Consider the following 21,554-nt stretch of genomic DNA (forward strand, 5'->3'; position numbering starts at 1 on the left):
GGGATTTCCGGGATAAAACCTATCCTATGTCCTTTCTCGGGTATCAAAATATCTCTATACTAAATTTCATGCAAATTGGTTCAGTAGTTAAGGCGTGATTGAGTAACAGACAGACAGACAGAGTTACTTTCACATTTATAATATTAGTATGGATAATTAGATCGTACGGCTGCATTTCATTACTTTACGAACAATTAACAGCAAGTGCGATCACGGTCTCGCTCTGGCCGTGCATAGTGTTTGCAGCGCCGTGTTAAATAATAATGAATCAATCGCTCTTTAACTCTGCTTTAAAGTTTTTAATTTAAAAGTCATTGCCAAGAGAATTGATAAAGGTCAACCCATGTACAATTTATAGCTTACAATGAAATTGCTTTAGCAGCCTTAGCTTGGAAATTGAGTGCACACCACGGAATAACAAGATCCATTTTCGCTAACAAGTTGACACATTTCCATGAGAAAAGCGCTTGATGAAATTTTAATTTACTGTTTTTTTTTTTTTATTAAAAATGACCGTGAATGTATCGATTAATAGCTTCTCGCCCCGGTTCCGCTCGTGAAGACTTTTTGAATCTCAAATTTTGAAAAGTTTTTATCTTATTTTATCTTATGTCTATCTTTTCTTATAACAAAAAATACGTATTAATTTCACAACTTATAACTAAAAAACGGCTGACCGGATTTCAATGATTTTTAGTTAGCTGCTTTTTTTGCTTGTATTAGGATAGTGATTCTTAAAATATTAAAAAACTCACAAAAAAATCTTGTGAAACCGTACTGAGCTTCTAGTATACATATAGCTAATAAATAATATATATGATTAACTTGTCTTCCAGGCGAAACGAGTGGTTCTATACCTGGCGCGGTCCCGTCCCGAGCGGCTCTTGGACGAGATGATGACGGAGCTGCAAACGGTGGAAACCCTCAACTGTCTGATAGAGAGGACGGAGACCCCTCCGTTCTACCGCCTCACTTCTATGCGGAAGGCCACTTCTGGGCATAGTGATCCGGGGACTGGATCTCAGGTAATGGGGTGTAAGATTGACAGAATGATTTCTCATGTATGAGCTATATAGCTCATAGTGATAGTTGTATCCTTTGGAAATTTTTCTATACAATTTAATGTTAGTGTATTCTGGAATTAATTTTCTCTGGAACATGCCGCTTGTATAAAATATGCCAAAGATTGATAAATAATTAAAAAAATTAGTTATTGAAAGTGGTCTTATCTTGACGTGCAATATTGATCACACCCTTAAAGCAGTGGAAAATTATAAACATTATTTTATATTTTTTTCTGGGCTTCTTATCTATCATAAACAAGTCAAACCGGTCAAAATATTCATAAAACTGCAAAATAACAAAGTGTTTGTATTCAGGACGCAACCGGGCGGACATGCGACCTCGCTCCCGTGGAGAAGGGCACCATTCACACCAAGCGGCACAGCGGCGAAGATCCCGCCAAAGCAGCGTGAGTGTACAGCTTTATCATAATATGTACCGACACTGAATCGCGCAAGCGAAATTTTTTCCCTACAGAGAATATATACAACTTTCCGACATCATCTATTACCGGCCTAGCCTTACCGGCCAGAGGAGTAGACTGGTCGAGGATCATCCTTTTTTCGATGGAAGGATTTCACCTGTCTTCCTTCAAAGCAGTGACCCCTGACAGTTCACAACCTTTTCTGTCCATGATTCCTATGGATATAATACAAAACGCTCAAATAGATTCCACTAAACGAACATTGTTCCTGTTAAATATATATCGAGTGACCTGTGCCCATTTCGCTGAACGTTACATGGCTTTCGCTTTAAAGCTGAGAAAGTTTCATACAGAATTAGCACTGGGAGGATTTCAATAAGCCCGATAAGTTCATCTACTCTGTAAAAGGAAGTATGCTTCAACATTTCGACTTTATAATTCTGGTAATCAGTAAATAAAAATTATAGAAACAGACTGTTAAAATTGATCAGTTAAGAGCCCGTTTTTAAAATTTGTAAAATGGTTAGTTTACATGATTTAAGACAAATAAATTTTAACCTAGAATTGATAAATCAGCCCTTTGTTTAATACAGTTCAATGGCATGGTGTTGCATTATTAGGTTGTATTAAAACAAAGCAGGCGAAGCTCCCGATAATAGTGTTTACTTGGGACGGGTCATAAACACGGAAAGGAAAACATTCTTGAAATATAAAATTAATCAACCGATTTATTTAATTTTCACGATGAACAGTTGAACGCACCGCGATGAAATCATATCTAGAAATAAACAATTTCGTCTTAACCACTTCTGAATATAATTGAAAGACAATGGCAGAGGTCGGAGTTCGAAGTAAGTTGAATGTACCGTTTTAACTTGACCTTCCGAGCGCTTTGCATATAAAGTATCCATTAATGAACTAAACAGCTAACTGCTCTGGACGCAATCCTTGTTTATAGTTTAACTGAATACACAGTAATGTGCTGCTTTGAAAGTATACAATTGAAAAATAATCTCTATTCAATAAAATGAGTGGGAATGTCTCTGTAGAAATATTTATTCAGACTTGTGTATTGTGCTGTTATGTCTCGATGTCTACTACAAAAACTAGTAATTGACAACCTACCCTAAAACATAGCTCTTGTACCACCTGTGGAATATCAGGTATCTCGTTAGCAAACCGCACGGTTATTATTTCAGAACTACGAATTCAGGACTAGGATATCATATTCATTCCCGCTGTCGAATCAATTAAAAATTCACGAAATGAGATAGACGGTTCGTTAGACTCTAAACCAGTAATAGTTTTGCCATGGTATTTAGTTTCCGATGTTTTGGAATTGTTCAACGTTATGGCGGCACAACTAAATAGCATTAATATATTTTATGAGAATATTCTTGCAATATAATTTGTTATTGTTCCTGAAGACATCAAGATGCAACACATCAGTAGGTAATACTGATTAGTATTATAACGCTACGCGCTTCAATGCATTCGCGAAGCTTACTACTAACATATCCTAACGCTCGTATAATGTAATTGTGTTTCTATTAATATTATCACAAATGTGGTATGACTGTGAAAATATTATAAATGGACAAGATACTATTAACTGGTACATAAAAAAAATATGATTCCATATTTCTTACTGAAGCACGCCTACTACCTAGTCGTCAGGTCTTTTAATTGCCGAAAAAATCTATGTATCGCAACCAGTAATTAGTTGTCACTGTAAAATAAACAGTCACTGAATTTAAAGTTCACCTTCAGCATTGTTCTATTAAAAGAAAATTCGACGCATTTGTTGGTAATAACGGATAATGCGTGGCACAGGTTACGCGGCTACTGTACACATTACCATGTAGGCCCGTGATGGATCACCGTAGGCGCGCCTAAGTGATTGCCGCACGTACTCGATAACCCTTCGAAATATTCCGGATACAAATACTGTGTCTTACATAGCGACTCAGACGTTTTGGATTGAAAAAAATATTGGAATTAATAAGGTTTCGGTGGGAGTTACGGGTATTCATAAGGTCCTTTGACTGTGTGGGCGCGTAATTAAGATGTTATTAAGGGTAATTGTCGAATATCATGATAGTGGGTCAAGGACAAGTCTAATCAATTAAGAATACCCTGTCTACACTTTGTTATATTGACGGTATATGCGGAAAATTACAGGAATGATGAAAATATTATCATCGTTAATCGATAATTATTTCGCACGTGTTTAAGATTACTCATTATATTTGATTCTACATTTACATTTGAAACGCTAAAACATACTTTTATTTTTCCTTTCATCCCCTTCCTAGGCTAATTTGTTTAAGGCGTTAATTCTGATAACGGGAATTTTCTCTATACAATTAGTCGATACAGGGGAAAAATACGGTACGTCTGAGAGGACGTGTCAGGTCTAATGGATTCACCTAAAAGGATTTAAAAAGCTGGTGCAAGCATTGGCTTGAAAAAGATATATACTTTTCTCGGATTGGACGCTGTAGGCACGTGCAAAGGGCTTATCTAAAAACTCGAAATGTAAAAACACAACAATGCAATCCGAGGAAAATGAAATTATCTCGAAGTTTCTAACATGGAAATGTAGTTATCCCGATGCTAACGTGTCCTACTTAGGATTAAAACTTGATGACATATTGAAATTTAAGCCTTTTGAGATTATTAAATTTGATAAACGATTATGTTTTCCTATAATTCCTCTCAACTATTGGTCTGTCTCCATGATCCTGTTGTACATTGAAAAATGTGAATAATTTATACTATTATTTTATTTCAGTAGTGTAAAATCGGAAACGCCAGGGCGGGATAAGCGAGCGTCAGCACCACCTTGCCCGACGCCGCCCGCTGATGAAGAACCCACACCATCCTCCGATGGTGATGCTACTCCGGTGAGCTTTATGAATTACTAGTTGTGCCACGCGGTTACAACCGCCAAAGAAAGTGTGTCTATAGCTTATTTGTTATTTCGTAACAAATATAGAGATCGCGTACATAATATTGAAAATTTTATTATAGAAAATCTTCGCCGTCGTTTTTATGTGTAAATTTTCCTGACCAAGAAATTTGTAGCAATATAAAAAGTATAAAACAATACCAATATAATATTATGTTGTGAAAATACTAATTATTATTCTTAGATGACCTCGAAATTAAAATGGACAGATCAAATATTCGATTTGATGTTTCAATTTTTTTACTTTGTATGTTTGCTATAGCGTATGTATGTCATTGTCAACGAAGTATACTCTGTAATGTTTACTGCAAAATGCAAACAACAAATTCGTGTTCGAACATTCGTATTCATAATATTAGTAGGATAAAAATGCGTAAATTTATCCCGATACTGGCATGGGAATGATTACAATACGATATCTTACTTATAACACACTTAGACTGATTTTAAAATATATATGAAAAATACTTCTAATAAGATAAGATTTTTAGTTTGAGTTTATGAAGTGTCGGATTCATACGAACTTGACAAGAATAAGACATTTACGGATTCAGATGAAGTTGATACTACTTGAAACTTATTTAGGCGTATTGAGAGTAAAATTTAAAGCTCGCGTCATGGCAATAACGTCACGTCATGAAGTAAGGTGACGATTTTGGTATCTTTGAATCTTGCCGAAGTAGTTTCGCTTCTGACACGTGTGCTCGGTACACACGTTCGTCTTTATTTAGATAATGGTATGAATGTAATTTTCTAGTGTATGTCTTGTTCACAGACGGGCATATGCCCCGAGGTGGGCATCTGCCTCAGCGGTCCGGCAACGCCGCAAGAGCCCCGCGTGGACGCGCCGCAACCTCGCCCGCTGCCGATGCCCGAGTATGGAGGCTTCTTTGCTCTACTTACAGAGTACTTGCCGGACACTAGCCAGCCAGTATCTGGATTTCATAGGTCAGTTGGTAATTTTCTTAAAACTATGTGAAGCATGTATTTTGTAATAATTTTTTTTTTTTTTTTTTTTGATCTAATGTTTTATAAACCTATCCCAAAAACTCAAAAATTTATTTATTCAATTAGACTTCTAGAATTACCTACTTTTGAATTGTCATAACATATTTTTAACATTTACCTACCACCTATTCGAAATCATTATGTATGGAGAAGAACCGGCAAGAAACTCCACATCAGCTCTTTTAAATCATGTAACAAATTGCCATATTCAGACCTAATTAGTTATTTAAATTCATAATAAGAGCGACGGTGTATCTCTTAGAATTTGACGACGCGTCGTATGCTTTCCTGCATACAACATTATTGCAACTTCAAATGTAGATAGGAATTAAGAACCATAATTCTTAATACCAGTATGTTTCCTTTCTCTTTACCACATCCTCTTATCTTACATTTTCAGTCAAAGCTTTCACGGTCACCGATTTGTATAAAGTTCCATATGTTTCATAACTAATAGTATTTAGCGACTTTTAAATAGAATTTAAAAAACAGCGTTCTGTGAAAACATAGTTTAATCTTTATTTATATGAATAATTTTGAGTAAATTATATAGAATTAAAAAGATACAAATAAGGCCAATACCGTGCTTTACAAGGTTTCATCAATTAACATATTATTGGCCTCTGTGTCGTTTTCAATGAAAGGCCCAATATACCTCGATCTATCGAAGATCACTTAATTAAAAATTAATAAAGGTTTTAGAAAGTTTACATAGACTAGCTTTTTTACCATCTTTAAAAAAAGGTGGAGGTTCTCAATTCGGCCGGTATTTTTTTGTTAATTCTAAATAGTAGTTTATTAAGAAAAATATCGTTCATATCTTAGATGCAACGTAGCGGTGATGTTGCTATGCGACGTGGTCCTGGACGGCGTCGAGCTCGACTGGTCCATCCACGTGCCGCTGATGCTGCACATCGTCTTCCTTGGCATGGATCATACCAGGTACAGTACCCTTAGTAAAAGTAGGGGATAAATTTATTTGGTGATATTTGAATATGACTGAAGTGAAATTATTTATAATAAATTTCATATATTATTATAAAAATTTTAACCAACATGAAAATATCGATTGGTTTGTTGTGGTTTGAACTTGCGTTTTACGCTTTATCGTATTTATGATCTATACATAGATTTGGTAAAACGCAACACTTTAAAGTGTATTTAATATTTAATTTGATTGCCGAGATAGTAAATCAATAGCACTCGTAAATACGATTAACTTAGAAACCCTTATTGTATTTCAAACTGATTATAATATTATTGCTCGACTCTTACACAAAACTTTGACACTAATAAGTAAATAAATAAATCATTTATTTTCACCATTATAATATGTTACAAAAATTTAATGTCACTATCGTTAATTTTCAACTGATATTATTAATTCATTTTTATATCTTATGACGTCACAAGATGGCGCTGAATCGATCCTATTCTTGTGTATGTCCAGGTGGCTGGTACACCAGCACTGCCGGCAGCTGCTGCTCAACCTGCTCGTCGCTGTGGCCGCTCACCACGACCACCTCACCGTGGCTAGAGTACTTCTAGCTGCGAGATCAGCTCACCTTGGCATGCCACTACCACCACCGGCACTTCCCCTGACGCCGAGGAATTTTACTGGTAAGACTTTTACTATTAAAAATTTGCCCATTGACTTAATAGGTATGTGAGTGTTTTTTTTTTTTTTTTGTAATTATGTTAGGGATAATTCTAATTGTGAGTAATGAAGATGAAGATTGTTGATTTGCGTTATTGCGGGACGTTACTCTCTCTGTCTCGGTGCTACGTAGTGCCGTTAAGACCTAGTAATTTATAGTGTAGAGTAGAAGTGTAAAGTAATGTGTCTGAGGGGGGAATTTTTTTATTTTTATTTTACGTAGGTAAACCTTTTTTCTCTACTACATGTTGAAGCATGATCTCAAAACGATAGAAAGTTTTAGAAGGCAATTCGTAGCCAATGATTATTTTGTATTTTTTTTCTTAGAATTGTTTGCGTTATTACTTATTGCGTGGGAGTTTATATAGGTGTATTTTTGTTATTATGAAGTGCGATGAGCTGGAATAGTCATAACATCGTTACAGACAGACTAATTAATTCTTACAAAGAAATAAATGTAACGACGATGGGGGCGTAACGTTCAATGACAAATTAATTAATTGTTTATGATTGTAAAGAATAAATGTTAGGACTTTGGGGGCGTAACGACAGACAGACTAATTATTTAATAATTAATTGTGTCTTACAAGTAATAAATGTTTTTAATATTCGCAGAACCGGACGCCGTGTTCGATACGCACACGCAGTGCGCCCACTCGCCGCGGACGCACGTGCGCTCGCTGTCCTCCGACCCGCAAGTGACGCCTGAAGGTCGGACATTGTTCTTGGAATTTATTGTAGACTAGCCACGTTTTTCTGTAAAAGCTGGCTGTTTTTGCTTTTATCGTTTATTTTGTCTTTGTAAAACTAATTGGCAGATATTGAGTGAATCATGAAAATAAAAGAATAGTGTTAGAACTTTTTTCATGTTATTTTTTACGCATTTTTTTCTTTTGTCTGGAATGCAAAGCTAGGTATCGTTTATAGTTTTATCATTCACATAGACTTGGACTGGATGTAACTATATTTGAGTCAAATAGTTTCAAATTTTACACTTATAATTACTCTTATCCGACTTATCACATAGCGGAAGGAGACACCTACCCATCGCTACCAGTGATCGTAACGAACGAAGAGCCTAGAGAGCCAGGTACTGAGGAACAAGATCGTGAAGCCGCTGAGCTTCCCGTGGCAGATGCTATCAAGAGTCTGGTGCACTTCCTAGCAAGTCGGCCTTCGCATATGCCGCTGTGGCAGTACGAGGATATTACGGCTAAAGGTGAGTTGTGGGAGAAATTTGGGGTCAAACTTTTGTTAACGTAGCCTGTATAAAGGTACTTGTAGGGTTGAGGTATACAGGGTGTTGTAACACGACTCGCCGCAAAGATGTCAATGTGTATTTGTTTGTCACGCCCTTTGTGGTGGTTTCAAAAAAAATATATTTCCTTAAAAACCTAAGGCAATTTTAATGCTTACTTACTAATTTTAATTAGTTCTGTCAATTTTTTTACTTATTTTCTTTCCATTCCAGTATGGTCGCTACGCAGCTGTCAACAAATGGCCGCCCTACTTAGTCACGTGTTACGCATCTTCCGCGAGTCCCTACCGCACGCGCTGATCTCGGAGCGCTGGGCGCAGACGGCGCTGCAGCTGGGCCTGTCGTGCCCTTCGCGCCACTACGCGGGCCGATCGCTGCAGGTGCGTGTGAGACTGGGCACAGTGTGGTCACCGCAGTGCCAGCCACGTGCTGCACATCGCCCCGAGTCTTCTTCTAGCGTAGCGTATATGACAGAGTTTTACCCAAGCATTCACTTTACGCACGAGTTCAGTCGAGCGAGCGTCGCGCGTGTGTAGTGTGGGGACGACGACGGATTTTTCCATAGATGGGTGCCCCGAGCCGCACCGTTAATTATTCACATGCAGATTTGTCCGCGATTGGCCTGCCATATTCGTTAAAAAAACTTATTTAAAATCTGTGACTATATAAAATATTAATTATTTTTAATACAGCAAAATTTAGCAAAATAAATGACATCTGACAATTTCTTAAATTATTTACATATATTAATCCAAATATACCTACAGGTGTTTCGTTTCATCGGCGTTGCGATGACGGGCCGCATGGTGTCCGACATCCTGTCTCGGCTGGTGGAAACTGTCGCGGAACAAGGCGAAGACATGCAAGGCTACGTCACGGAGCTACTTCTCACGTTGGAGGCAGCTGTGGACTCGCTGGAATCGAACTTCAGACCGCTGGACTATATGCGGGATATATTCAAGAGTACCCCCAATTTGAACAACAAGGAGGGTCAGCAGCCGAACGGCAATGTGTATAGTGCTGGTTAGTTGGATGATTTATAGTTGGTTATTAAGTTTTTATTTTGCTATTATAGACATATTGTCTAACTACAATTCTATATTTTTTTTTAGTTAGAAAAAAAAACGAAATCGGAGTCATTTCAAAGGCTCGAAATATGTTCTGTTTAACTTATCTGACAGTAAATGTATGGAATACATAGTATGGAAATACGTTAAAAAAAGTATCAAATAGATAGAATATTCTAGAAAAGTGCTTAAACCATCCTTAGTACATGCAATAGTACATAATATAACACATACAGGCAAGCGTTCGCCCGGCGTGTGCGTGGGCTGCGTGAACAACCACACGCGCAGCACGAGCTACTCGGTGTCGTACTGCGTGCGCAAGAGCAACGCGACCGCGTCCGGACACTCGGACAAGCAGTCGCACGGTATATTTATATGTATAGATAAATAAATTAAAATACATGGAGTCCAAAAAATATATAGCAATAAGTGTGTGTGTTAAGTGAATTTGTATATTGCCTCTGTTAAATAATGCATTTATTTTAAATCACTATTTTTGTTGGTAATTATTATCACATTATTTTGAGAAAGTTTAATAACAATTGTTATTAGTTTGGATAACTTATTCTAAAAAAAATATTCTTTAGTAATAAACTATTCGAATATAAATTACAGTGTATACAACAAACGACCTAAAAAAATTTACAACGTATATATTTTCAATATTTTTCAATACTAATACAACTAGAACATTACAGAGAGTCGTACCCGACCGTGCAGTGAAGCGGCGAAGGGCGGGTGTTCGAACCTGTGCCGATCTCGTTCGGCACAATCGCTCAAACTGCTCGGTGATTCTGCTACACAGGTATTTATAGGGAGATTAATGAAACATACACAGTAGGGAATTTAAAGAAAAAAAATCGTAAATGTAATATTTTTTTTTGAAGGAAAAAAATATATAAACAAGTGTTGATAATTATTAAAAAAACAAAATACCCGACTGCACACTAAAAAAAGAGTAAAAATCCTATATTAATTACTCCCGTGATTGAAATGAATCTAATGATACCGCATACATATTTTTTTAAAGGGAAATTTAGAAAAAATATTATTATGTCTTTATCCCGTGGGACTTTTAGGATAAAATGTATCCTATGACACTCCCGTAATCAAGACAAATCTAACGATACCTCATACATCAAAATCCATCAAGCCGTTTAGGCTACAGGTGGTCACAAAGGAAAAGACATACATACATACTTACATACACTCGAAAAACATTACCCTCCTTCTTTGGCAGTCGGGTAAAAAAACCTTGATGGTAATTTTCTTGTACGTCTTTCGTAAGAAACGGATAATCGTTAGCATATTTAAGTGAATTTTTGGGAGGCTATTGGTAGAAATTAAGAAAGTTTTCACTGTCAGAAACCAATAGGTCACACTACCTCCGAAGTACTAAGTTTAGTTTCTGGTAGAAAAATATGAATATTAATTTGAACGGAACATAGATATCGTCCCTGACCCAACAAGGAGGCTGGGCTGTATATTTCACATTAATTTAATTATGCCTAATACTTTTATATGTGAGAATATTTTCCAGGTGCGTGCAAAGGGTCATAAACATAAATAAGAGTTTACACTAACACGCTTTCATCATACTTATAAGGCATAGCTTTCACTGTTCGCATTAAAACAATTTACATGAGCTTATACATTTTAAACTTACTTCAAAACTAAAAATATTATATACTTTTAAGTATTAACAAATGCCATTTCATCAATTTTAATCGACTAATACTGTGATAATTATGTGACTAACCCAAAAAATGTGTTGTCTTTTAAAAATATGAAAATTGTGATTATGTCTCTCTTTGTTTTATGTGCCTTGGGGTGATAGCGAAAATTTGAGGAGAAAAGCTGTGATCTATAAACTATCATTATGATTAAGTAATAAATTTATAACAAGAATATTAATTGACTGTTTTCGCTAATACCTCAGTCTAATATTAATATTGCAACGTGTTCTATTTGATGCTGTAAATTCCATTATATCATGACGTAAGCAGATTATGTTCCGCTAAACGCATGTCATAAGTTTCAAGGAATTTGCTTTCAAGCTCACAGTAGTTGGTTTTTATTAGTTATCTAATGTAATAGGATAATATGAAATTCTTTGATATGGTTCATAAAGCTTATCCCGAGACTATACGGGAGGAATATTTTTATATAAATTAAACTGTTCCAATATCCATGCTAATATTATAAATGCGAAAGTAACTTTGTCTGTCTGTCTGTTAACTCAATCACGCCTTAACTACTGAACCAATTTGCATGAAATTTGGTATAGAGATATTTTGATACCCGAGAAAGGACATAGGCTACTTTTTACCCCGAGACATAGGATAGGTTTTATCTCGGAAATCCCACGGGATCGGTAACTATGCGGGTTTTTCTTTGACTGCGCGGGCAAAGCCGCGGGCGGAAAGCTAGTAAAGAAATATTTTTAAAGAATAATAAAGTTTATTATTCACAGAATTGCATCAAAAAGTACACGTTATAATAATACTACTTCTTAAATGTAATAACATTTTTGTCTCTTGTGAAAACACTTTCACATAACCATTGCATGCAATTAATGTTTTTTCTTTCAATTTATAAAGATATATGTTTGTGTTTCCATTTCCGAAATGCATTTCTTTAACATATTTCTGTTTCTTTTAGCCGCTATTCATTGCAACTTCCTTCAAACGGCTGCCGGTAAATAGTCATCTCCATTACTTTTTATCTTACGTGTGGTTTTTATATTTTATTGTGTTATAAAATTAATAAAAGTTATGAAAATCTCGTGATAATTAGGTCGTAAATATGGTAATGATGGTGATTTTTAAATTTCCAAATAAATATTCAAAATTATAGTCGTAAGATATATCCTGAGACCTTAATCCATGTTATTAGATTATCCTCCATAATTAATGAATAAAAAGCTAGAAAAATACATTTGTCACTTAAATACACCATTTCGATATATCAACTTATCCCCTTAACACGCCGCTACGTTATATGAAGATAACAACAAACACAAATTTGTATTACCACAAAACATAAAATACGTGTCATTAGTCATTATCTACACTATTAACGTATGATAATCTACATAACATCGCCATCGTCGCTTTTCTCATCTTTGCTTAAATACCCGCTTTCTATTTCACCTTCTAGAACTCCGCTCAAGAACTGACGCTTGCTTTCTTGACTTGTTGTATCTTATGAAATATTACATAGAAATTTTGTCAAAATCGGTTATAGGTACTACTATAACAACGTAAATCGCAGTAAAAATAATTATAAATATGTAAAATATTGATAAACTATTTTTTACAGATCTCTCTATAATTGATTAGTTTATTGAAAAACAAATTCAATATTTGACCTACATATTTGTGTACTAAAATATGGTGATGGCATCAATATGTTGTTATCTTTAATGATTGAAGGGTGATGGTTACTTTCAAAATCATTCATACTAATATTTATTAACATTATGAGAAAGAAAGGTTTTTATGATTGTTTTCACTATTTAACTCAAAAGCTACTCGACCGACTTCTTTTACCAATTGCCATATACTGACCGAACTTAACTGACCCAGGACGACAAGCTGACAATACTAGCGACAGTATTCTGGGTGGGCGCGTCCGTGCTCGAGTCGGACTACGAGCACGAGTTCCTATTGGGCGTGCGGCTACTGGCGCGAGTGATGGCTCGCTTGCCACTCGACCGGCCGGACGCGCGCGAGCGACTCGACCGCACGCAAGTGCACGCGCCGCACCCGCAGACTTCGCTACATGCGCTATTGTTGAAGGTTAGTGTGGTGAATGTTGTATGGTGTAAGAAGTTATTGGTCATCATAATATATAGCATTGTGAAGGATAGATACAGAATATACATCAACATCCGTTTCGCTTCAATGCATGCTTCAATGCAGATGGGCCCGCTGATGTCGTTACACACTTTATTGATAAAGGTGTTTTATGACTTAGGGCACACTTTTTTGTGAAACAATGGGAAAAATTGGAGTTCGCATGTAACTGCATGCACCTATAAGAGTACTTGCGCTGTTCTAGCGTATAGTGTGATGTTTTACACTATATGTTTTACCACAGGGTTGCACGCACCCGAACACATACGAGCCGGTAGTAGGCGTGCTCGTGGACATGATCCCACTGCTGGAGCTACCAGTGATCGACCCGACGCAATCGCTAGCGTTCCCAATGACAGTTGTTGCGTTGTTACCGTACATGCTGCTGCACTATGAAGATGCGAACGAGCTGTGCGTGAGAGCCGCTTGTCATATTGCTCAGGTATGTTGATATTAATGATTTTTTGTTCCCACTCCATAAACATCACCCATAGATGTAGTCCGTGACATTTTCAAAATTCGCAAAAAAATAATATTTTTATCGGTTCTTGTTATGATTATTGAACAATACGACAGTGGTACGATTCATGAACTTATTTAAATTAACAAAGTATTAATGATAATTTTATGGTGCTCTTCAGTATAATTTTTAATACTAAACTCTAGAAATTGTAAAGACATTCATTAACTGAATATTTTCTACTAGTTCACGGCGGAAAAGAGCAAGAAGCTAGAAAACCTCGGAACAGTGATGACGCTGTACTCTCGGCGCACGTTCAGCAAGGAGAGCTTCCAGTGGACCAAGTGCGTGGTCAAGTACCTATGGGACACGTACTCGCACCTCTCGCTGCAGATGTTAGCCTTCCTCGTGGAAGTGCTAGAGAAGGTAAGGGGGGGTTTTGTTCTGTGGTGAATAGTGGGGCAGAAAGTATGGAGGAAGGAAGGCTCGTTTTAGGAAGTCTTTATTGCCCTGGATATTGTTGGGAGAATGGGTATATTTAGGTCAGGCCTTTCCTGAATGATAATCATTTCTAATTTCGTCCAATGTAGTGATATTTGGGAATTGTATGAGTCCGTTGATGAGTATCTGAAATCGTGTTTATTGTTTTAAACTACTTGTACCTCTTTCACTCAATATTAAAATTACATTTAAACAGAATTTCTAATTTCCATCGAAGATATGAAAAACTCCGTTTCATATCGGCAACAATGCAACCAATCACAATCCTAAACCTTTGCTGTCCCGTGACCTATTTAGTTTTCTTTGTCTCTTACCGCGATCTTTGATTTTTATTTTTCGTTTTTATTTCGTGTAACTCACAAATCGAACTTTACCAAGTAATTCATACATTTTTATTAAATTTTCATTTCTATAGCATGTAACATGTTAATATGTATGTACGTAGGGTGCTGCGAACCTCCAATTGCCAGTGCTGTCGATCCTGCACTGCATGCTGTACTACGTGGAGCTGAACGCGCCGGCTGCTCAGCCGGTGAACGCTGACCTGCTGCGAGCTGTGGCCAAGTTCATTGACGTGAGTAATGTGACGTCACTGATCATGTAATTATGGAATAGTTTGGTGTAGCTTGGGTTCAACGTTTGTGATCGTTTAGTGATAGAATGCTATAGTGACTCTTGGTTTTAATGTGTATAATTTACAAAGTTGATCAAAATTAACACAGATAAATAAAAAATATTCCAATTCAGAAGCATTATTTTTTATTATTTACATTGAGCTGCATTTAGTCGAGGGTATTTTAATTTTTTTAACAAATTTATATTATTATTTTCGTTAATTTTATTATTTTTCCATCTTCCTCTATTAGCAAGAGGGCAACAACTACAAAGAAGCAATGAAGATCTTAAAACTGGTGGTGACAAGATGCTCCACGCTGGTAGTGCCACCGCACTGGGAACACGCAGCCTCCGCTCTGGACCCACTTATACACAAAAAGGTTAGAAGATACCTTCATTTATGGACTAGATAATCTTAGAAAGTATTCAAAATTATTTTTGAAACTTGTTTTGGTTCGTTTCCAGATTTTTTTTTAGTATTACCTACTTCTATGTTTCATTTATATGTAGATTTAGTAGATATGCATTTATTGATATATTTGGACATAGTTTAAAAATGAAAAATTAATCAAAAATAAATTTGTCCCCAGGAGTTACCAGGTCGCACTATGGACTTCACGTTCGACCTTTCACAAACGCCTGTCATCGGTCGCAAGTACCTACCAAAGGGTGGCAGCCAACCGCCTACCGGGCCAAGCTCGCTGTCTAATGCGTCTTCTACTACCCCTGACAAAGGTAACTATGATATTTTCTTGAAAATGACATTTAAAATTCTATTTTTGAACTCTCATTCTCTCTCTAACTCACAAGTAGAATTGATAACATTTAAAAATTTAAAGCTACATACATATTTGTTTTTTTTTCTCAATCGAATGAAGAAGTACGGTCTACTTATATTTTTTGCTTTTTGAAAATATTGAAATTTTCATTCGTCTTTTTGAGTTTAAAAATCGTATTATTCCAAAAAAAAAATATGCGCCAAACGATCAAATCTATCCATTCCATCGTAAATTCGAATATTTTTAATGGACACCTTACCTAACACTACATTTCACTCGACCTGCCATACCAAAACGACTATATTAATTGTACACAGGATCCTCCACCGGCTCGGCGTCCACAGTAGTGGGCGCGGAAACAGCGCAGCCAGCGGCTGCAGCGCCGCACAGCGCCGCGTCGCCGCGCCGCTCGCTGTCGCTGTCGCCGGCCGACGCGCTCGCCAGCGGCTGGAAGCGCCCGTGGATGTCGCAGGTGAGCGTACCATGAGTGTGGGATAGGGTAGAAGGTAAAGCGGCTGGAAGCGCTTAAAGCGTATGTGCGTGTCTCAGACGAGCGCATAGCTTGTTAAAGCGGCTAGAAGTGGTTGAAGTTGACGCACGTGCGCGCACCGCGTGTAGAATGGTGAACAATAGACCTGGGGAACTTTTCAGGCCTTTTGATAGAAAGAGTATCAGGACATGGCTTCGGATGGACCGTGAATAAGGCGCTTTACATCTGTAGGAAAAAGTTTCGTTACAACTTTTCGTCTTTTTTCCGTCTAGCCCCCGTTCGCATCGCGCGATAATGAACTAAGTTCCAATAATTATGATAAACAATTTTTAAGGAATGGATATAATTTTAAGGATTTTTATCAAGTCTCAAAACCTTAACTAATGTTACATTATTTCACAGAGTCGAGTCCGCGAATGCCTCGTGAATCTGTTGACGACGTGCGGCCAACGCGTGGGGCTGCCCAAGAGCCCGTCTGTAAGTAGACCCGCCGTGTTAGCTTGTATTGTGATCTGTCCTACTGTACAAAGCATGTGTGTGCGAGCCCACTGACGACACGTTATGGTCATTTTTTTACAGTTTTCTTCAAATTTTTCCCATAAACACAAAGTAACTACATCTATGACAAATTTTCCATTTTCATGTATATTATTTTCTTTTTTCTATAATGATTTTCTACTAGTCCTCGAGAACCGCACACAATGAATCATTAAAATGACTAGCCTAAATTTTTTCACTACCTACGAATTTTCATTTAATTAACAAAAAAACATGACTCTTCACGCACACCGTCGAGTGCCGTCAGTGGGCGCTGAGCCTTAGTAAATAATGTGTATATTTCTACCCATCGCTGCGTATAGGACGATTTGTTAACCACTCTGTGCTCCAAGGTAACTGCAAGGTGTACTATATCTTAAGGCTTCCACACCACAAAGCTATGCCGTGAAAAGGTTTCGCATACACTTTACGCTTTAGGGTGAATGCACATGGCGACTTTGAGGCGTCCACAATGACACTTGCAACTTTCTGTATCCAATCGTTCTATTTCTGCTCGAAAAGTTTGTAAGCAGCGTTGTTATTTTGTGGAAGCGACATTGCAATCTGCTTCAATTGCACAATTTTTTAAAAGCAAATCCCACTAAATGTTGTCATGTGGCAAATCGCTTAAAACACTGTACATTATACAACCACGTATGTGTGAAGTCGCCATGAGTATGGTAGCTTTTTTCGTACGACGACGTCATTAATACAACTGAATGTCATTAAAAATAATAGCTAGGTCTTATAATGACGATCTTTTCGCAATGTGGATTGGTCGTGTCTAGTACGCTTGCAACATTTTTGAGACGATTCATTTAAAGGAGTCCATCGTCATAGTGTTTATAGTATATAGGTTTTACTGTATATAGAATAATATAGGATTTGTAATGAATAAGAATTTTTAGTACTGTAAAATAGGAGTGATAGGAATACATTCACCTGCATACTTAGAATATTGAAACGGCACTATGGCTCAATATAAATTTGCTTCTATGAATTTTTAAGGTGACTAAAGTGTTTGGAGACTGTCACTGTGTTTACGCAGATGCACGTTCATATACTTGCTTCATATTTTTATCTAGGAGTACGAAAAAAGTACTTGAAGGCATTCACATAAAATTGGTAGTCTTCAGTACAGAGCTCAATTAAAATTAGATATCATTGCTAATTAACATTGTTTGAATGACATTTTCGGACATCTATTAAGTGGATTCACAACTCTTTAATAGCTCGATACATTAATCACAAACTGTCTATAGTGAAAATATCAATTTAGCTTGTGGTAGATATAAAAATTTCAAATCAGAAAAGTTTGATATGCTGTCGGGAATACGACACATAGATCATAATTTTGTTGCGAATAGTTCTCATTCCGCCATACATATTTGGCTTAGGACCTATTTTTGCAGCAAAGCCTAGGGATTCAAATATTTCATTATGTTTAGGTGATATTCAGCCAAAGTTCTGAGCTTCTGGAGCGAGAGTCGTCGATGGCGTCCTCACTAGAGGAGGTGTCTGGCACTCCGGGCAACGAGCCCTCCGGCGGAGCACCGCCCACTGATCACTTTGGAGTCTTCAAGGATTTCGACTTTTTGGAGTACGAGAGCGAAAGTATTGAGGTAAATATATATGTACAAAACTTTATTTAATTTATTGTTACTTTTCTTAATAATAAGATTTTTTTATAAGATTTGTAAAGCGTCAATATTTTTACACCATAAAAATAATATTTAACCATACTAATCTAGTTATTATTTACCAGGGGGAGAGCTCAGACAACTTCAACTGGGGTGTGCGTCGTCGCTTACCGAGTGAGGAGCGAGAAGATGGAGTAGCGAGAGAGAGGAGTGCGCCCGCGCATGAATTGGCTGAACGGCACCAGCATAGACCGGTGCGTATGTGTAGTGGAATTGAAATGCGTGAAAAAAGTATCGAGAATTTAATGACAGTCGAATAGTTTTAGTTAATATTGTCCTTATTTGAGTATTTTTAAAAAGCATTTTTGATACCATTACCTTGTTTCTTCGTAGTAATTTTATGACAGTCACAAAAGTAACAAACTAAAACAATGAACCAATTTTCTTTTTATCATCACTACAAACCTATTAAATACAAAAATACGCTTGTGATTTAAATTTCACATACATTTTTTCCCCCATCACAGGCTGGTCACGAAGACTCCTCCGATGAAGAAGGTGCGTGGGAGGAAACGGGAGGCCGAGGGGAAGGTGATGGCGCGCACGAGCTAGCGCTCCGCCCGCGGGCTCACTCGCTGTCCAGCGCGTCTAGTGGTGAACCAGACGGTATTATTTTGAATTTGTTTTTTCTATTTCTAGGCCTAGTTTTATTATGTTCATATTTTAAATACATAATTATAATATATTATATTTTGAAGGTCAACCTCGTTTGTTATTTATTTTTTACTTAATTTATGTAATAAATAATAAAAAATACTACTTCAGGATTTTTTACCCAGCTTGATACTACGAAAAAAAAAAACTCATTAGTATGATAAATGTGTGTAAATCAACAGGTGAGCGTGGTGACATCACTCCTGTGCCGGGCGCTATGCGCGACGCGTGGCGTTGCTCGGTGGCGGCGCTGTTACGTCACGCGACACAACTACCGCCCATGACGCTCGTCCACCGCTTGCACACTGTGCTCAAGGTATGGCATATTTCATTATTGTAGTATCATACTTTTTTATTGATAGGTTCTCTATTAAATTACAGTAAAAATCCTTTTTTTTACATATAATTCATGAATATCCCACGTTCAGAGAAATTGATAACAAAATGGAAACCATTTTTTTTTTTTATAATTTTCAACATTTAGCTCAATTTGAAATTAATATTAGTAATTTAGAGATTAAGTCAGTCAAAACGCACAGATGACATCTTTATATGGTTTCAAGTTATCTCTATCACATTACATTCAACCCACACAGGAAGTGACAGCTAAGACGATATCCGTCTGCGGGTCCGGCACTAGCGCGGGCGGCGGTGAACTGGCGCTAGTACTGGAGCGACTAGCTGGCGAAGAGCCACCACTACTGTGGGCTGGGGCTGCTGCAGCTGACTGTGCGCGAGTACGAGACGCTGTGAGATACGCGGCGCTCGAGATCAATGAACATCTGGAGACGTACTTTGATAGACGGGAACATGCTTTGGAGGTAAGTGGGGGGACAGTTGGTTATTTGGCCATTTTTGCTTAGTTTTGTGATAAACGACAGGGGTAAGGTATAAGCTACTAGCTCGCGTTCATTTCGAGCGGTTGACTGGCGAAGGGCCGCCCTTTCTGTGGGCAGTATTATAGGAATCATGCGAAAAATTTTAGTCAAAGATGCGTTGAAGGTGAGTGTAGTACGTTAGACATATGAGGATCGACATTCGTTGACTAATTTAAACTAAGTATAACTTATTTGGAATAGTTTCTTATGCCATGTAAATGAATTGCCACCAAATCGTTTCGCGTTGTCACGACATCACGAACGGTTAAACCAATTTCGATAATTCTTTTTTTATTATATTCCTTCAAATACGAGAATGGTTATGTATAGAAAACGTAAATATGTACCACGGGCGAAGCCGGGGCGGACCGCTAGTAATATATAACATTGAGGACAAACATGACGAAAGTATGTTCTCGTCTCATGAACAGTATCTAGCGTGCAAATAATGTAGAGATTAAAATTTCTACCTACTAATTTGTCTGATTTGTTGTCAAGCGTAAATTTATAATTAAGTAAAGGCATTGATTTAATGTTTACACGACGTTACTTTTCTGAAGACAAAACAAACGCCCACGCTCCGATGAGAGAAAACAAAATAATTGTTTACAAACAGTGTACAATAAAATGAAATAAAGAATTTCAGTTCAGCACGTGTATTCGATTCGAGACGAAAACAACACATTTGATGTTTTTCCATGAGCATCGTAATCATAGTTAAAAGATTATAGATATATAAATATTTAGTCTTGATTTAGTGCTCTACTATATAAAATTATAATATTTATTTACAGTTAAAACTCACGCCATCCTTTTAGGACAAACACAACCACGATAATAAAATAGCATAGTGTTCAATTGCATATAAGCTACCAAATACGGAACTATAGAAGAAAAAATTAGGTACAATACAAAATCGGGTCAATCAAAAATAACTAGTTTTTGAGTAGAAAGAACTGATATATTAATTATTTTATCAAAATAAAGGTGTGCATCATATAGGATGATGATGATGTACTACTACCGATGTTATTTTCAGTCACTTTTTTGAACTCATTTATTCAAGAAAATTGAGTATATAAAACACGTTAAATAGTGTGCTTACAACGCCAAACAGTACAAATAGGTACCTACGATACATCGAAATCGTGCACTTAATAAAATTATCTATTTTAATTTTAAGCTAAAATTTAAAAAACATATTAGGCCACTTGACGATACGCGACTGCTTTTGGCGATAATAATTCGACAATAATTTTTAAATCTTTTTTTTTTACTATAACTTATATCAAGCAGTACACAAAGAACTTGCATTCAAAAATTGCATACCACCCGCACAAAATTTGTTAAAATTTTGCAATACGATCAAGTTTTACAACCCTTATTTCAAGCAGTCGTGGCCGAGTGGTTAAGGCGTCTGACTCGAAATCAGATTCCCTCTGGGAGCGTAGGTTCGAATCCTACCGGCTGCGAACTTTTTTATTTTTATTCTAGGACTAGGATGTACTTTAAAAATATTTGATATTAGTAAAAAAAAGTATGACTACTTTTTAATGAAATTTAAAATATTTAAAAGTTTTTACATATTTTTTATGAATTACTGTTAATTATATAATTGAATATACATTTTTATTAC

General features: G+C 36.7%; 1 protein-coding gene and 1 non-coding gene across 2 annotated transcripts in view; both read left to right on the forward strand.

Annotated features, from left to right (window-relative positions):
* Positions 1-21,554, forward strand: part of LOC123705207 (protein furry) — a 112,769-nt gene that overhangs the window by 83,939 nt on the left and 7,276 nt on the right. The window contains exons 30-55 of the mRNA XM_045653899.1: positions 837-1,025; positions 1,380-1,471; positions 4,281-4,392; positions 5,233-5,405; positions 6,291-6,407; positions 6,916-7,085; positions 7,738-7,833; positions 8,150-8,341; positions 8,594-8,760; positions 9,148-9,403; positions 9,684-9,812; positions 10,146-10,252; positions 12,109-12,144; positions 13,035-13,247; positions 13,549-13,746; positions 14,011-14,190; positions 14,711-14,839; positions 15,132-15,260; positions 15,471-15,615; positions 15,977-16,131; positions 16,552-16,626; positions 18,135-18,308; positions 18,452-18,580; positions 18,854-18,992; positions 19,223-19,356; positions 19,637-19,861. Coding sequence (XP_045509855.1) covers positions 837-1,025; positions 1,380-1,471; positions 4,281-4,392; positions 5,233-5,405; positions 6,291-6,407; positions 6,916-7,085; positions 7,738-7,833; positions 8,150-8,341; positions 8,594-8,760; positions 9,148-9,403; positions 9,684-9,812; positions 10,146-10,252; positions 12,109-12,144; positions 13,035-13,247; positions 13,549-13,746; positions 14,011-14,190; positions 14,711-14,839; positions 15,132-15,260; positions 15,471-15,615; positions 15,977-16,131; positions 16,552-16,626; positions 18,135-18,308; positions 18,452-18,580; positions 18,854-18,992; positions 19,223-19,356; positions 19,637-19,861 — 3,861 coding nt within the window. The remainder of the gene's footprint in view (positions 1-836; positions 1,026-1,379; positions 1,472-4,280; positions 4,393-5,232; positions 5,406-6,290; positions 6,408-6,915; positions 7,086-7,737; positions 7,834-8,149; positions 8,342-8,593; positions 8,761-9,147; positions 9,404-9,683; positions 9,813-10,145; positions 10,253-12,108; positions 12,145-13,034; positions 13,248-13,548; positions 13,747-14,010; positions 14,191-14,710; positions 14,840-15,131; positions 15,261-15,470; positions 15,616-15,976; positions 16,132-16,551; positions 16,627-18,134; positions 18,309-18,451; positions 18,581-18,853; positions 18,993-19,222; positions 19,357-19,636; positions 19,862-21,554) is intronic.
* On the forward strand, positions 21,309-21,390 carry Trnas-cga. Its single transcript has one exon. It is a non-coding gene; the product is annotated as a tRNA-Ser (tRNA).

The sequence above is a fragment of the Colias croceus genome, chromosome Z (genome assembly GCF_905220415.1).
Source record: "Colias croceus chromosome Z, ilColCroc2.1".
Classification (NCBI taxonomy): Eukaryota; Metazoa; Arthropoda; class Insecta; order Lepidoptera; family Pieridae; genus Colias; species Colias croceus.